General features: G+C 34.2%; 1 protein-coding gene across 1 annotated transcript; it reads right to left on the minus strand.

The window, feature by feature from the left end:
* Nucleotides 1–412: 412 nt before the first annotated feature.
* LOC146729064 (NXPE family member 3-like) lies at nucleotides 413–13,599 on the minus strand. Its single transcript, XM_085495790.1, has 7 exons — nucleotides 13,404–13,599; nucleotides 12,004–12,230; nucleotides 6,912–7,037; nucleotides 6,020–6,447; nucleotides 3,827–4,375; nucleotides 1,449–1,501; nucleotides 413–1,293 (listed from the first exon to the last, which is right to left on the minus strand). Exons 1-7 carry the CDS (start codon nucleotides 13,597–13,599, stop codon nucleotides 563–565), a joined length of 2,310 nt encoding a protein of 769 aa, XP_085351916.1. The 3' UTR covers nucleotides 413–562.

The raw sequence follows: 13,599 nt of genomic DNA on the forward strand, positions 1-13,599 counted from the left end.
TACCACAAATACTTATCTTTGCGTTTTAGATTGGGTTGTTTGGCGAATGCGAAGGTTTGCCACCATTTGGTAACAGTGTGCTTTGTTTCGCTTGTATGTCCACCAATTGGTAGTATTGGATGCGGTTCTGTTGTTGCTCGGGGAAGTTTATAGTGTTGCGCATATTAATAGGTTTTACAATTCGTTGTTCAGTGTGCAATCAATTATTTTGTTCCTACAGCGGCAGTTGAAGAGCCACTGTCAGTGGTTATTAACAAATACGGTAAGAAGCGCATAATCTGAGATTTGAGGCGTGTTATTCTCCATGTATTTTCAATAATGCAACCTTATTTTTCCATTTACCATATTTTGCTTACTGAACCTAATAGCGCAAACTTTAATTTTCTATTCGAAAAAAAGACTGAAGCGTCTATTCCACTATCACATTTATGTATTCATAATATAGTGTTGGATTATTTGATCAGTGAACTGCTAATACATAATTCAGAGGCTGTGTAAGTGTGCTTAATGTGATGTAACAACAATTGATACATATATTATAATTGTGACCTATCAGCAGAAACTATTGCACCATCGCCATTTCTGGACATAAATATGATAGCGCGAGAAACGACTCTTGGCGTTGGACCGTAGGACCCATGTGAATAGTGTTTTCTTGAAACGCTGAATTCGTTAAATCCCAAGGGTCGAGGAAAAGAACGCCAGTTCCACCGAATATACGTCGTTGTATTCTGTTCATATCGTAGAATATCCAGTTGTTGCTGTGTATATTCTGTGCCTTATATAGGTTATCCCGCGCATGTGCTAGTTTTAGTAGAACTTTCGAATTTGGACACCTTTGAAAAAGTCGTTCCACCGCCAGCTTCACTCGCACAAGACGTTCCACGTATCCTCTGGTAGACCAAAACGCGTAGTGAAAACAGAAATTTAGAAGCACTATCGGCGTTTTGGTTTGACATTGTGCTTTGGTAATATTATTAATCATATCGCTTTCGAATACAGTCTCCATAATCGGAACTTTTGGACCGGCAATTCGCGGCGTCATAAAATGAAAGTTTTTCTTCCACATTTCTGGTGATTTGATAAATTCGTAAGCTAATGGTCCAAGTGTTGAGTCGCCAACACCAAGGATCTCTGTGTCAGCTAAGCATTTGTCAGTTTCTTCTGGTTTCCATTGTTTACTTTGACAAACAAGAGGAACGAAAGTGGTAAAGTTCACCCAGTAGCCATCTGATAATGGTATAGGTAGATCGGGACCGCACATCGGCAGTTGCGGAGGACTTACTACAGCATCTGAAACATATTAACACTTATTTATTTATTTATTTATTTATTTATTTATTTATTTATTTATTTATTTATTTATTTATTTATTTATTTATTTATTTATTTATTTATTTATTTATTTATTTATTTATTTATTTATTTATTTTTATATTTATACTTACCCAATATATTTAACTTTATTGGAGTTCCTTTTAATTTCACTGTGCTATATTTGCTGCAAATATGAGAATATATGTATGTGATAATATCCTGAATTTGGATGGTCGTGATAGCTTATAATAGCTACAAATATATTTCTCTTCCATTCATTGACAAGAAGTTGCTAAATGGAAACAATGTGAGCATATCGAATATTGTGTTGACTTAAAACGTTTTCAAAGCTTATTAAAACATGAACATGACACAAAATAGTTTACCATTGTCCGCAGACATGCTGTGTATGTTGCGATACTTTTTATTGATTTTAGTATCTTCAATAATAAACAGCTTTATACATTTGTACTTTGTGTGTGTGTGCATACGATGCACAGATGTAACAAATGACATTTAACATTCACGGTGTTGGTATCAATTCTCGACGCAATAAATTGGAAAACACAGCTCTAGACAAGTGTTAATTCCCTTTGATCTAATCAATAGATTCATTTTATTCATAGCTATTATTTTATTGGCGAAGCGTCAATTTTGAATTTCATCTAATATTATAATAGTTTAAGCTAAACGAGCCACTTTAAGTCACTGGTTATACATAACTATTTTTCACTAGTATTTTCACTAGGGTAGTAAAATCTCCAATGCATTTTTGATTTTCTGAGAAAAGAGGGAAACCGGAAGTTATCCTAAATAAACGAGATGGTGATATTTTTACAGAGAATGTAATTGGCATTCCGTCATTGACCGCCGTAATTACAACTATGTGCGTCACGTATCCATGTAGTTGTCTGAGCAGTCGGGCGCTCAACTCATTATTTGTATATTCAATACTATTTGAACAGTATCAACATTATCTATGTGTTTAAATCATTAGACATTTCACAACAAATAATGTTGTACTTGTCTTTCAAGAGCCATGTGACAGCTACTAAAAAGAACGGTGCTATAAACTGTATCCAGTCTACTGGTACTGGAATGGTACTATCTGTCTACGGCACGAGACGAACATTCTATCACTGGATAACGTTTAACAGTCGAAGTATGAACATGCAGTAGGTATGTACAGTTTTAATGTATCGAATATATTATGAACAGTGAAAATGTGTCAACAATTTGTTTAAAAGTAAAAATAACGTATTTTATCTGAGTCCATTATAATTAATAAATGTATGCCGATGATATTTGTGTGATTGCATCATATTTTATTCTTCATGACAATGAATATAATCTATACGTTTTTAATTTTGTCTTAAACTGAACGCATTATCCCTTGTTTCCATATCAGGTCGTGAAATTAGCTTTGTTTGGGGCAACATTTTTAGTTATGAATTAATAGATTGATGTTATGACGGGTTTCAGTCACGGTGATTGGATTTATCCAAGCTCTTCCTTGTTTCTTATGAATTTCAGATACTCGATTTCGCGAACACAAATATTTGTTAATGTGGCCGCAAATAGTATTTGCACATAAGTTCAATCGTGCCTCAAGCCTGCCCCTTGTTAATCTGGGACAATATTATTTTAAATGGGTGTCACGCACGCATGAAGGCAGCATAGAATACATTTTTTTGTAAGCAGCCTTTAATATTTTTATTAGATAGAGCATAACCTTGATGTTAAAAAATGTTGAATAGTAGTAACATTGATAAAAGAATTAGTTGTACCTAACAATTCAAATTCGATCCTGGCCTGCAGCACCAAAATATGTGACAGGATGAGATTACTATGGTTGTTAGATGAGAATGGAATCCCATGTGGCATAATATCGATTTTAGAGATTTATATGTTCCTGTATATTTCAGCGCAAAACACAACACAATTCAAAACAAGAACCACTCCCTTCAAAAATGAGTGTTAGCAAAAAACAGAAGGATAATTTGAAAGTTTCAATAAGTTATAGTTACAGTTACATGGCCAAAGGTTAAGTATAGAGGCGCCAAACAAACATCTAACCTAACAACATTATATCATATAAATATGCTACTTTGTAATACAATGTTATTCAAAACAGTTGCACAGTAGACCCCTGGATGTAATATGGATTTGAATTGATGATTGCCCTGCGTTATAGAAATAATATGGCGTCGATAAAAAATAGTCTGTTACAGTCCGATGATCAAGTTAAGAAGCTAAGTAGTTATTATGGTAAGCTTACAATTAATTACCTCAAATTCTAATCTATTAAATAGTTAATTGAATATAATGACTGCACTCGGTCACAAACGACAATTGTTAGTTTAACAAAGACATTGGTGATGCATTCTATGTCATCGATTATCCTTAAATTTAGCCTCCGATTTGAAGAGTTGACTTACTGAATGCCACTTCTACTCTGCTTCAGAGTATCTACAAATAAATAAAATAAAATTTAAAAATAAATACTAACCCTTCAAATAAAAATTTAACCTTTCTTACTTCATCTATAGCAGCACGGTTTAATCCTTCAACACCTGCCCATATGTTGGTAATCTGGTCACATCTGAATCGATCTAGTTTTTTACAACCAAGCACTGTTTTCCCCAGAGAGTTGGGATTTATGTATTCACATCTGTTTGTCCACACGCCTTCGTTGATGAGAGAACAACGGGTCTCCTCTGTATTTTTACCATCGCTGTAGTTGGCAGCAAATCCAAGAACTTCTTCCTTTCTCTTCATTATATCTTTAATATAAGTGATAGCCTCTCTTGTAAAAGTTAGCGCAATATCTATTGTTGCTTCGCCAGACCAGGCTGCATAGAAATACACATGGTATGTGCCGTTGCCATGATCAACAACACGACCAGCCGTACTCTTTCCTAAACCAACATTCGTCATGCCAGCAGTGAAGAAGTCACCTCCTCTGTTTCGTTTACGGCCATTCTCATCGATGGTTTCGATACTAGCACAAATATATGTGCCTTTGCGTATATTGTTTTTTGCATTTTGTACTACAACTCTAAACAAGGAAACAAAAACATAAAGCTGTCAACTGATAGACATACTACTTCCCATCCATTCAGTCTGAACAAAAAACTATTTGCATATTTGTCATTCATGCTGCGTAATTCTCTCTGCAATCATTTGTAATGTTTTAGTTATCTGACTTTCTTTTCAACTAATAAATGATCTACTAGTATAAAATGTATTTATTAAATGTAGCTAATTTAGATATGTGAGTTCGTATTTTTTTTGAGAATTACTAAAAAATACTTTTTGACTCCCGTGTGCAAAGCACACATTGTGAGTCTTTGATGTTAGTGCATCTGTGTGCCTGTTCCACTAATATCTCAAGAACCAATTATCAGATTTTAATGAAACTTGTACCTAGATTTATGGGATAATTCTCAAACCTGATTAGTTTTTGGTTGAAAACTGTGCATATTAATTTACTAAGCAGTTTGATTTGTTTCTCGTATAAAATTAAACAGATAAAATGAAACCTGGTACATAGATACTCTTGGATAATACCCAGACCTGATACATTTTTTGTTGAAATTCTGTACATATTAATTGCCTAAATTGCATATTAATTAGCTAATTTTAAGCCTTTTTAATTGTTCTTATTTCAATTAAATTTAGTACATTGATGTTCAGGGATAATGCGCAGTACTGATTTGCATATCAATGACCTAGTTTGCATAATAGTTAGCCACTTTTAAGCATTCCCGCTTGTTCCTGAAATACCATTCAACACATTTTAATAAAACATGATACATAGACACTACAGGTAACTTATATACAGATGTAGATACTTAGCAATAGGCCATTTACATGTTTAGTTGAGGGTTAGATTGTATGCTTACTAATTACCTTAATTGGCATAAATTAATCAATTTATAGGCGCTCCAGAGTTATCTTGCCTGCCACTGATCAAATGTTAATAAAATTAGGTACATATATGCTTTTAGATAATCCACAGACCTGATTACTTCAGAGTTAAAATGCATGTTAATGCATATTAATTACCTGTTATTACTTACCTGTGTTTCTTAATATGCATAATAACTGTAATATACTAAGTACTTTTGCTTCAATTTTGTGTTCTGACAGAATTTATGACCAAACTATTAAGCCATTATATATGGTCATTATTGCATTGAATATTTATAATTGTTAACCCATAGCTTCTAGGAACCACCCTAATCATTTGCTCTATTAGAAGCACATGTGCTTACTGTAAAAATAAATTAGGATTAGGACATATTCCAATGATTTTGCATGCAATAAGCACAATGCTTTATGGGCAATGAAGATGTGCTTCTAACATATTAATAAATACAGTATTCTTTATTTGTTTGTCATGCCTCCAATACCTTCAGCACACGGGATTTTTTTCTAAGCTTTCTTTGATTGGAAGCTGTATACAATTTTGCAATATTCTGTTTTGTGTTTGTGCCCAAGAACAGGAGATTTTCACATCAGAATAAAATGTGTTGTAGCACTTAAACATGGGCATATTTGATTTGCCGTGAGATGTAGTCAAAACACCTTTTTTGTTCTCAAAGTTGTACCCTCGTATGATTAAGTTACAGAACTAGTATATTAGAATCAAAATTTGAAAAGTTTTCTTTCTCAAGCAACAATGAAGTCACATCATTACCTAGTTTCATTAACAGATGTTAGTCGCAGGTCCCCACTACCTAAGTCGAACGGTATTTTATAAACCATCTTGTCTTCGTTATAACTGTTTCTATGAATCCATTCCAACTCATCAACTACGTTCACCCATTCCATTGCAAATGGGTTATACATTCTGTAAGGATATAAGTCCACGGTTTTTTTCCTTACAGCTTTTTCTACCTCCACATTTTTCTCCACCCCACCAGTTTTTTTAAATTCATCTTGTTTCGGTGATTCGCCATTAGCACTATTAATCCGTGTTTTACTTGAGTCAGCATTTATGTCGTTGCGGGAACGTGAAGGCGTTACGTCATTTGTCGCTGCTTGTTTCAGTTTCTCCTGAATTGTGACTGTGCGAGATTGTATCGGAGACACATCATTATTTGAAGACGGAGATTTTACAAATTCCTGTAAGGGAGTATTATATGCGTTATTACAGATGTCCCGGTCTGCCATTTACTCAGTTAATACAATCAAATTAAACGATGTGCAGTCGCTCCAATGCAGTTTCTTAGTCGTGGATAATTTGCAATCAACTACTTGAAGTTGTCAGGCTGACCTACCACTATTTACACATCTTTTAATCCATGTGTTACTAAACTAATATTACTATATGAAACACATTAATATGCGTGGCATATGTTTATTAAAAGCTGTCTGGGTTTTGTTTTCATACGTGTATTATTAATCTACTTACATTTTAAAACAAATGTGTATTTTTTGCTATATTCATTTTATTTCAGTATTACGATCATTATAATCAAGAAACCATTCACACACATTTGACCACCGACGTGGCTATACAAATGAAAGCTATTTGAAAAATGAAGTCAAGACGATTAGTTTCGAGAATATGTTCTAAAATTACTTACCCTCTGGGAAAAATAATACCCAATAACTAAACCAATACAAATAAAACACACTCTTTCCCCGGTGAGCTTAATCCGTGAAAACGTCATATATACAATAAAATAAAATAACACGTTTATGATAACAGTCTGAAATAGATATTGAAAAGACAAATAATAGAAACCAATACCGACACAATACTTTATTTACTTAATGAATAGCGATAGTTATAAGGAATTCAATCAAATCACAGTAAGTTTAAGAACCAGTCACATATCGTAAATTGTCATAAAACATATACTTACCTGCGCAGTATCACACCCTACGTGTACACGAGTCAAATGATACTCTATAACCACCGCATAAATCAACTATAGGGTGGCTATAGACTCACACACACATGCGTGCATTACAGCTGACGTTTGAATAATTAATTACCTTTCGAGCGGATCCGAACTATTCAAACTCACCCGATTGCATATTTGGGAGTCAACATGCCTAGTATTGCATTGAAATCGCCCAACAATAAGTTACATCATCATTAAATCCCAATATACAGTACGTTCTACAAAATAAATAGTACCGATCTAAATGATATTGTGGTGGGCGTGACCTAATCACTGCCCTGTGTTTGTCTAACTGGTTATATATAGAATACTACACTGTAAACTCCAAGTGTATAATAATTAAGTTGATGTTGCTTCATTAGCGAACAAACTTATCTACATACTCCTGCGGTTAAAATCCTTACTGAGCATGCGCATCATGTACGCCGTTGTTTACGATTATTATCTCACAAAAGAATAGGAACCTAAATTATCACCTATATGACATTTACATTTATGTTATGAAGAAAATTAGCACTGCGTCATTGAGTTTGCTAACTTTATTTTTGATAACAACGCCGTGCATTTATTACTGACAGATTACAAGTACATAGTATGCACACGTGCAAACTAGTTTTATACCCAATGCTGTATAAACATTGTGGCTGTTATAGATGCGTACCGTAGACTGCATAAAAAAGATGTTCTGTTCGTACACACGTACATGAATCACTTTAGGGTGAAAGTGCTAAAGAAAAGTGTTACAGAAAAAAAAACTATTTTGAAAAAGGTGATTCAGTAATTGTTATGAACTTGTATACATGTCGTAAACAGAAACACGTATGAAACATCTATCGTCGGGTATTTTATTTTAAAACATTGCATGTGTGTTTCAAAACACTAATAATAACAATTTGAAAGAAAAGTGTTTTAGTTACTCTCATGAACACAAAGGTGCTTTATACATTACCACTTTTTGAAACATTTACAGTGTTTTGAGTTGAAACATCGTCGGTGAATTTGCTTTCCGTGTGCTTGGAATTGAATAGTTTTCGTGATACATGCTTAAATCACATGTAAAAATACCCTGGTGCGATTAAAACCTATTTTTATTCAATGTAATACATATGTCTATAATTTAAAAATTGAGCTCACAGTGCAAATAGTATGTTTTAACGAAAAACATGAAAGTGCTTACAATAATTACCAAGTAGGCGCATGTAATAGATTAAATAGGTTCTATTTTGTTATAAAATAATTCGCGTTTGTATAACTGGTGGTGTATGCATGGGTGTTTGATTTGCATTTACATTTGCTATATTAGTTATGATTTTAGTACTCGCTGCACTTTAATATGTGTAGATGCGTATCGATTCAATATTTCCACTGTATGTAATTGTGATTTCCGATTTGAAATATGTACACCGTGAGTTGCACACATGCGCCTTGGCATGAGTAGCAGTTTGATGGTTTTCCATTGTAAAATACACGCACAGAAATGGACTCAGCTTGTGTGGTTGAATGAGCGGACAAAAGGTGTATAATATTGTCTTTAGATCAATGTTATCATACAAATTAATATGCATCCGACATTAATTCTGAGACATATAATGTCAGGAAAAGAAGTGTTTTATTTACTAACAAAACACCTAAGTAAATATTAACTATAGTGCACATTTGCAGCATACGTGTGGCCTGCAACAAGATTTCTCTTGTCTGCCGGAAGTGATCAGCTCAAATTATAGCTGGGATTTTCCTGATTATGCTTGTTTAATTTATCTTTTTTAATTAGAGGGTCTGTCACTGTTTAAAAATTGGATTTGTTGATGACTGTTTTGGGCAAAATTATCCCCGGAGTAACAGTGATTTTTTTTGTTAAATACTAAAACACGAATGTTTGGATAGAAAACACACATGTTTTTTAATTGAACAATGTGTTGCCAATGTAAATAGTGTGTTTAAATAAAAACATGAAAGTGCTTCCAAGGGTTACCATGTAGATTCATGTTAATAAAAACAATATATACTATTTTGCTCTCAAATGAGTTCTCTCTTGTATTTCATGGGTGCGTGATCACAAATATACATTCGCTATATTTATTGTAATTATGATTTTAGGAATCGCTTTCCTTTAATATTTAGAGATGTATATCAATATAATATTCCATCTGTATTTAATAGTGATTGCTAATTTAGAATCTGTTTACAATGTGCTGTATACATAAACCACTGTTGTTACAATGAGTGACAGTCTGAGTGCTGCACATGATGTTATTCTCGTTATGCCAGTCACAAACCATGGAAAGATGGTTTTCTATGCAAAATACACGTTCAGCGCTGTACTCAGGTTTATAATACTTTCTATAGACTAGTGTCATACAAATTAATATACATCCGTCATTAATTCGGAAACAGAATGTCAACAACAAAACAAAACACGTGTCAGTTGAATATGTAAATATTAACTATAGTGCACAATTGCAGTATACAGTTGGGTCTGCATTGCATATCTTTCTCCCTGTCTACCAGAAGTGACACCAGATCATGGATGTTCCTGGTTATGTATAATTACTGAAATACGAGTAGGCGTGTGCTTATTTCAATATGGGGGGGGGGGGTAGTGTGTGCGTGTTTGTAGGTCCAATTATTAATTAAATTTCAATTTTTTTATCTGTCTTTACTCAAATTGAAAATTTTCGAAAACAAACTTGTGAGAAATAGAACTTCGTAGCTGCTCCTTTCATGTACAGTTCATGAAAACATCGACTGAGCATGGTTTCAGTTTACCTTTGTAAACTGAGACGAAGGCAACTTTATGTTATCGATATTAAAAGCATGGTCTGTTGTTCGCATTGTGGGAAGGGGATAACATTTCGAGATATACATTGTAAATCAAAGTGTTATATAGTGTTTTGATTATTTAAAACTGTTTTGAGTGTTTTATAATTTAACAAATGACACCGGAGTTGTATTACAAAACTATTGTTATGAAAAAACAAATTTGAATAAATTATTTAAAGTATGTCCCGACTTTAGAAAAACACTTTATGTGTTTATAATTTGCATAATTATAAAAAAAGTATATAATGAAAATATTTTTTATTACAACATTTTTAGGTTACTTCTGCATATGTAAAAGAGTTTCACAAAAAAATCGTATTCATTATCATAAAACATTATCATAAGTCTTGCGATGACAAAAACTGATTGGAGCACCTTTTGAAATGTGTTTCTAGCAAAAGTACTTTTACATTGTAAATCTTAGCGCTCATTCTTGTTTTTCATTAAAACACACCGTTTCCATTGAAGCACATTGCTGTAATTAAAATCATTGCATTTTATATCAACAGTAGTGTTTTAGTATTTTTAGAAAAGTGTTTTAGGGAGTTTTTAAAACACTTTTTGATGAAACTTAAGCACAATAAAATTGTAAACACACCAAAATACACTTATTTTCAATATAAAACACAGAATGTTTAACGAGGACATTAATGTGTCATTGAAGTGTTTATTGATAGGCCATTTATGCAAGCGGTATTGGCAAAATTGAGTGAAGAGTCCTGAGACTCGTAAGTGAATAGTATGGTATATATATATATCGCTTAGACAATCACCGAAGGTGACCTGGTTCAATGAATAATGAGATAAGTCATGACATTACCCTCAGAAAACAATTTTATGTCAAGGACCAGGTTGTGGAAGAATCAATTGTATGTATGCTTACCGATTATCGGTTTTAGTATTTTCAATAATAAAAAGCTTTATATATTCATATATTTTGCGAGTGTGCGTACCTGTCACAAGTTAAATAACCGATGAAATTAAACATTAACGGTGTTGTTATCAATTCTCGAATTAATATGTAACACTTAAACTCATACGTTTCATTTCATATGTTAATTTGCGAAGTTTATAATTTATGATAGTTTTTGCAGTCAATTATTAAATATAAAGCTTCTGGTAGTTGTAGCTTACGAAACAGTGGTGTAGAATTTTATTATTTATGTAGTTGTGTCTTAATTCCTGTATCACCATGTATCACTATCATCAGTTCTGTATAGCGACAATTAAACTACAATATTTTGCACACAATGGCACAGAGCATTACCCCACAACTGCATAGTGGCTTTTGCGCCGAAAATATTAAAGTGAGAACCAGACAGAAGGAAGTCACCTATAAAAACAAGTCAAATAACTATTTTCATTCTACATAATACATCACATAGCTGTCAATAGACTTCGTTTAAATACAGGCCAATCAGTAACCTTAACTTCGGTAATAGCGTCCTCTTCGTCAAAAACGAATAGGAAGTAAAAAAAATGATCTCAACTCTAGAGGGCTTCAGTCATATTCATGAGAAAAGTGTTTGATATTATAAAAAGTACTTTTAGAAAACAGACCCTTCATCTGATAATGAAAAGCACAGATGTTTGGATACACATGTTTCTTTTTAGACGGCTGATACAGTCACTGGGTGGTGTAGTCATCAGAATTTGAGATACATACATCATGGTGATTGTGAAATACCTTAGAATGTGCTGAGCCCAGTGTTGTTGGCAATGAAAAAAGATACAACCCGAGTCTCCTATTTTAAATTGATAGAGCTTGGATAAAAAGTGGTTTATTCCACTACCAAAATTGTCATTCTCTGTACACTGATTTGTTTGCTATTTCGAGATAACTAAAACATTTTGTAGGATACATTTTATTGTTTGCATGGCCATAATTCAGTAGTAGTATTTAAGTTGAGACTTGTGTGAAAACCTTTAGTCAGGAAGGTGACCTTACTTGATCCTGTACCATCTTGTGATGCTGATTCAAACCTCTAGTGAGCTGTATCCTATACAGAGGTACATATGCAGACGTGATGTGCACTAATTCCTGCTGATCAACAGGAACCACTGACGCCACTGCCTGAATGGCTCCCGTGGTACCAGTGCTACTAGTAGCAGCAAATAGCAGTACAGGTGCCGGTACTCCCTGGACACAGAGCACGAGTTTAAATTCTAGGGCAGCTGCTTCAACAGTGTGCCAGACACGAAAGAACGCAACATTGTACACTGCTGTTCACTGGGGAGTGGAGTGTTCCCCGCAGCATCGATCAAGTCCTAAGTTGTATTTGTTTACTGTATCCCGGTCACTTGCTGGTTCTAGTGATTAACACTGTCGCATACGACTTATTTACCACTTTCGTGTCACTGAGAATGTTCTAGAACCGTAGTGTGTCTGGGTGGAATATTCTAGATTTTTTTTAGAAACTGGTTGAATAGGTAATAGAACACTGTAGGAGGCAATAGAAGGTAATGGAACATTCTAGAAATTTGTAGTAAGTTCCAGACTCATTATGTATGCTGATGTAATGGTCTATTTATAGACATTGGAGGTATATATAGGGGAGTTGTTCAGCACTGAGATCAGATCGGAGATCTCGTTGAATTGTATTGGAGTTTAAGTATATAGTCATTGGAGTAGTGGAGTTTTACCGCGTTATTGTACTTGATGTTTGCAGAGTATAATAATGCCAGTACCAGTTGAAACCTCATCTGTTCGCTCCGTGTTCGTATTTTATCATCGCCGCCAGGGAAGTCTTTCTGTTACTATTGCCATTTTGGTATTTGAGCCATCACACCTGTACTATACCAATTACGGTAATATTACGTTGCGTGTGACAAACACCCTGTACTATTTATGTATTAAAGTGAAGGAAACCTTATATATTGTGTTGTTTTAATTTATTGTATTTGTTACAGGTATATTTCCTCTCTGCACTGTCTCAGTTGTGGTGATATATTTTCACCAAACGATCCACAACCCGTGACAGCGGACGAACTGAAGAGCGATAACTTATATAAGATAAGCGCACTACCAGAGATGTCATCCGATCAGTATTGGCAGTGAGACAGGTTGTCTGAGCAGACCTATGGCTTGCGTACCTCCGAACACAATCAACTGGCAGACGGCTGACAAACCCCACATCAGAGTTATTTGACATAATAAAGGAGCCGATAGTTAAACCAAAGTCGTGCAGAGAAAAACACTGAAGGGAGAGAATGCTTTCCGGCAGAGAGGAATGTATCTTGTAACAAGGCCTAATATAATTCCAGAAAATAATAATCGGAAAACGCATACTTTGATTATCTTCCAGAATTGGATCTAGTATATAGACATGGCTTGTTTTCTAGTCTCACTATGAAGACCTTTGAGAAGTATATGCAACTGATCTGGGAAGTGACTTCTTTGTACATAAGTCACAATGCATCTTTCTGCCTCTTGTAGTATGTCAATATCAAGAGATGCAGACTTGAGGTTTACTCTAGACCTGATTTTTCTTATATTTTCATCAACAAGCTGCTCTCGTTTTTCAGGATCTACATCTGCAGACAT

Source organism: Saccoglossus kowalevskii, chromosome 22, assembly GCF_978046115.1.
Source record: "Saccoglossus kowalevskii chromosome 22, keSacKowa6.1, whole genome shotgun sequence".
NCBI classification, from domain to species: Eukaryota; Metazoa; Hemichordata; class Enteropneusta; family Harrimaniidae; genus Saccoglossus; species Saccoglossus kowalevskii.

What these genes read in the sequence shown, in the direction of transcription:
- LOC146729064 (XM_085495790.1), bottom strand. Translation starts at nt 13,599, where the DNA reads ATGTCTGCAGATGTAGATCCTGAAAAACGAGAGCAGCTTGTTGATGAA. An exon ending in ACATCTGTTAATGAAACTAG is followed by an intron (nt 4,376 to 6,019) that starts GTAATGATGTGA and finishes TTCCTTGTTTAG; the next exon opens with AGTTGTAGTACAAAATGCAA. An exon ending in GTTAAATTTTTATTTGAAGG is followed by an intron (nt 1,502 to 3,826) that starts GTTAGTATTTAT and finishes TCATATTTGCAG; the next exon opens with CAAATATAGCACAGTGAAAT.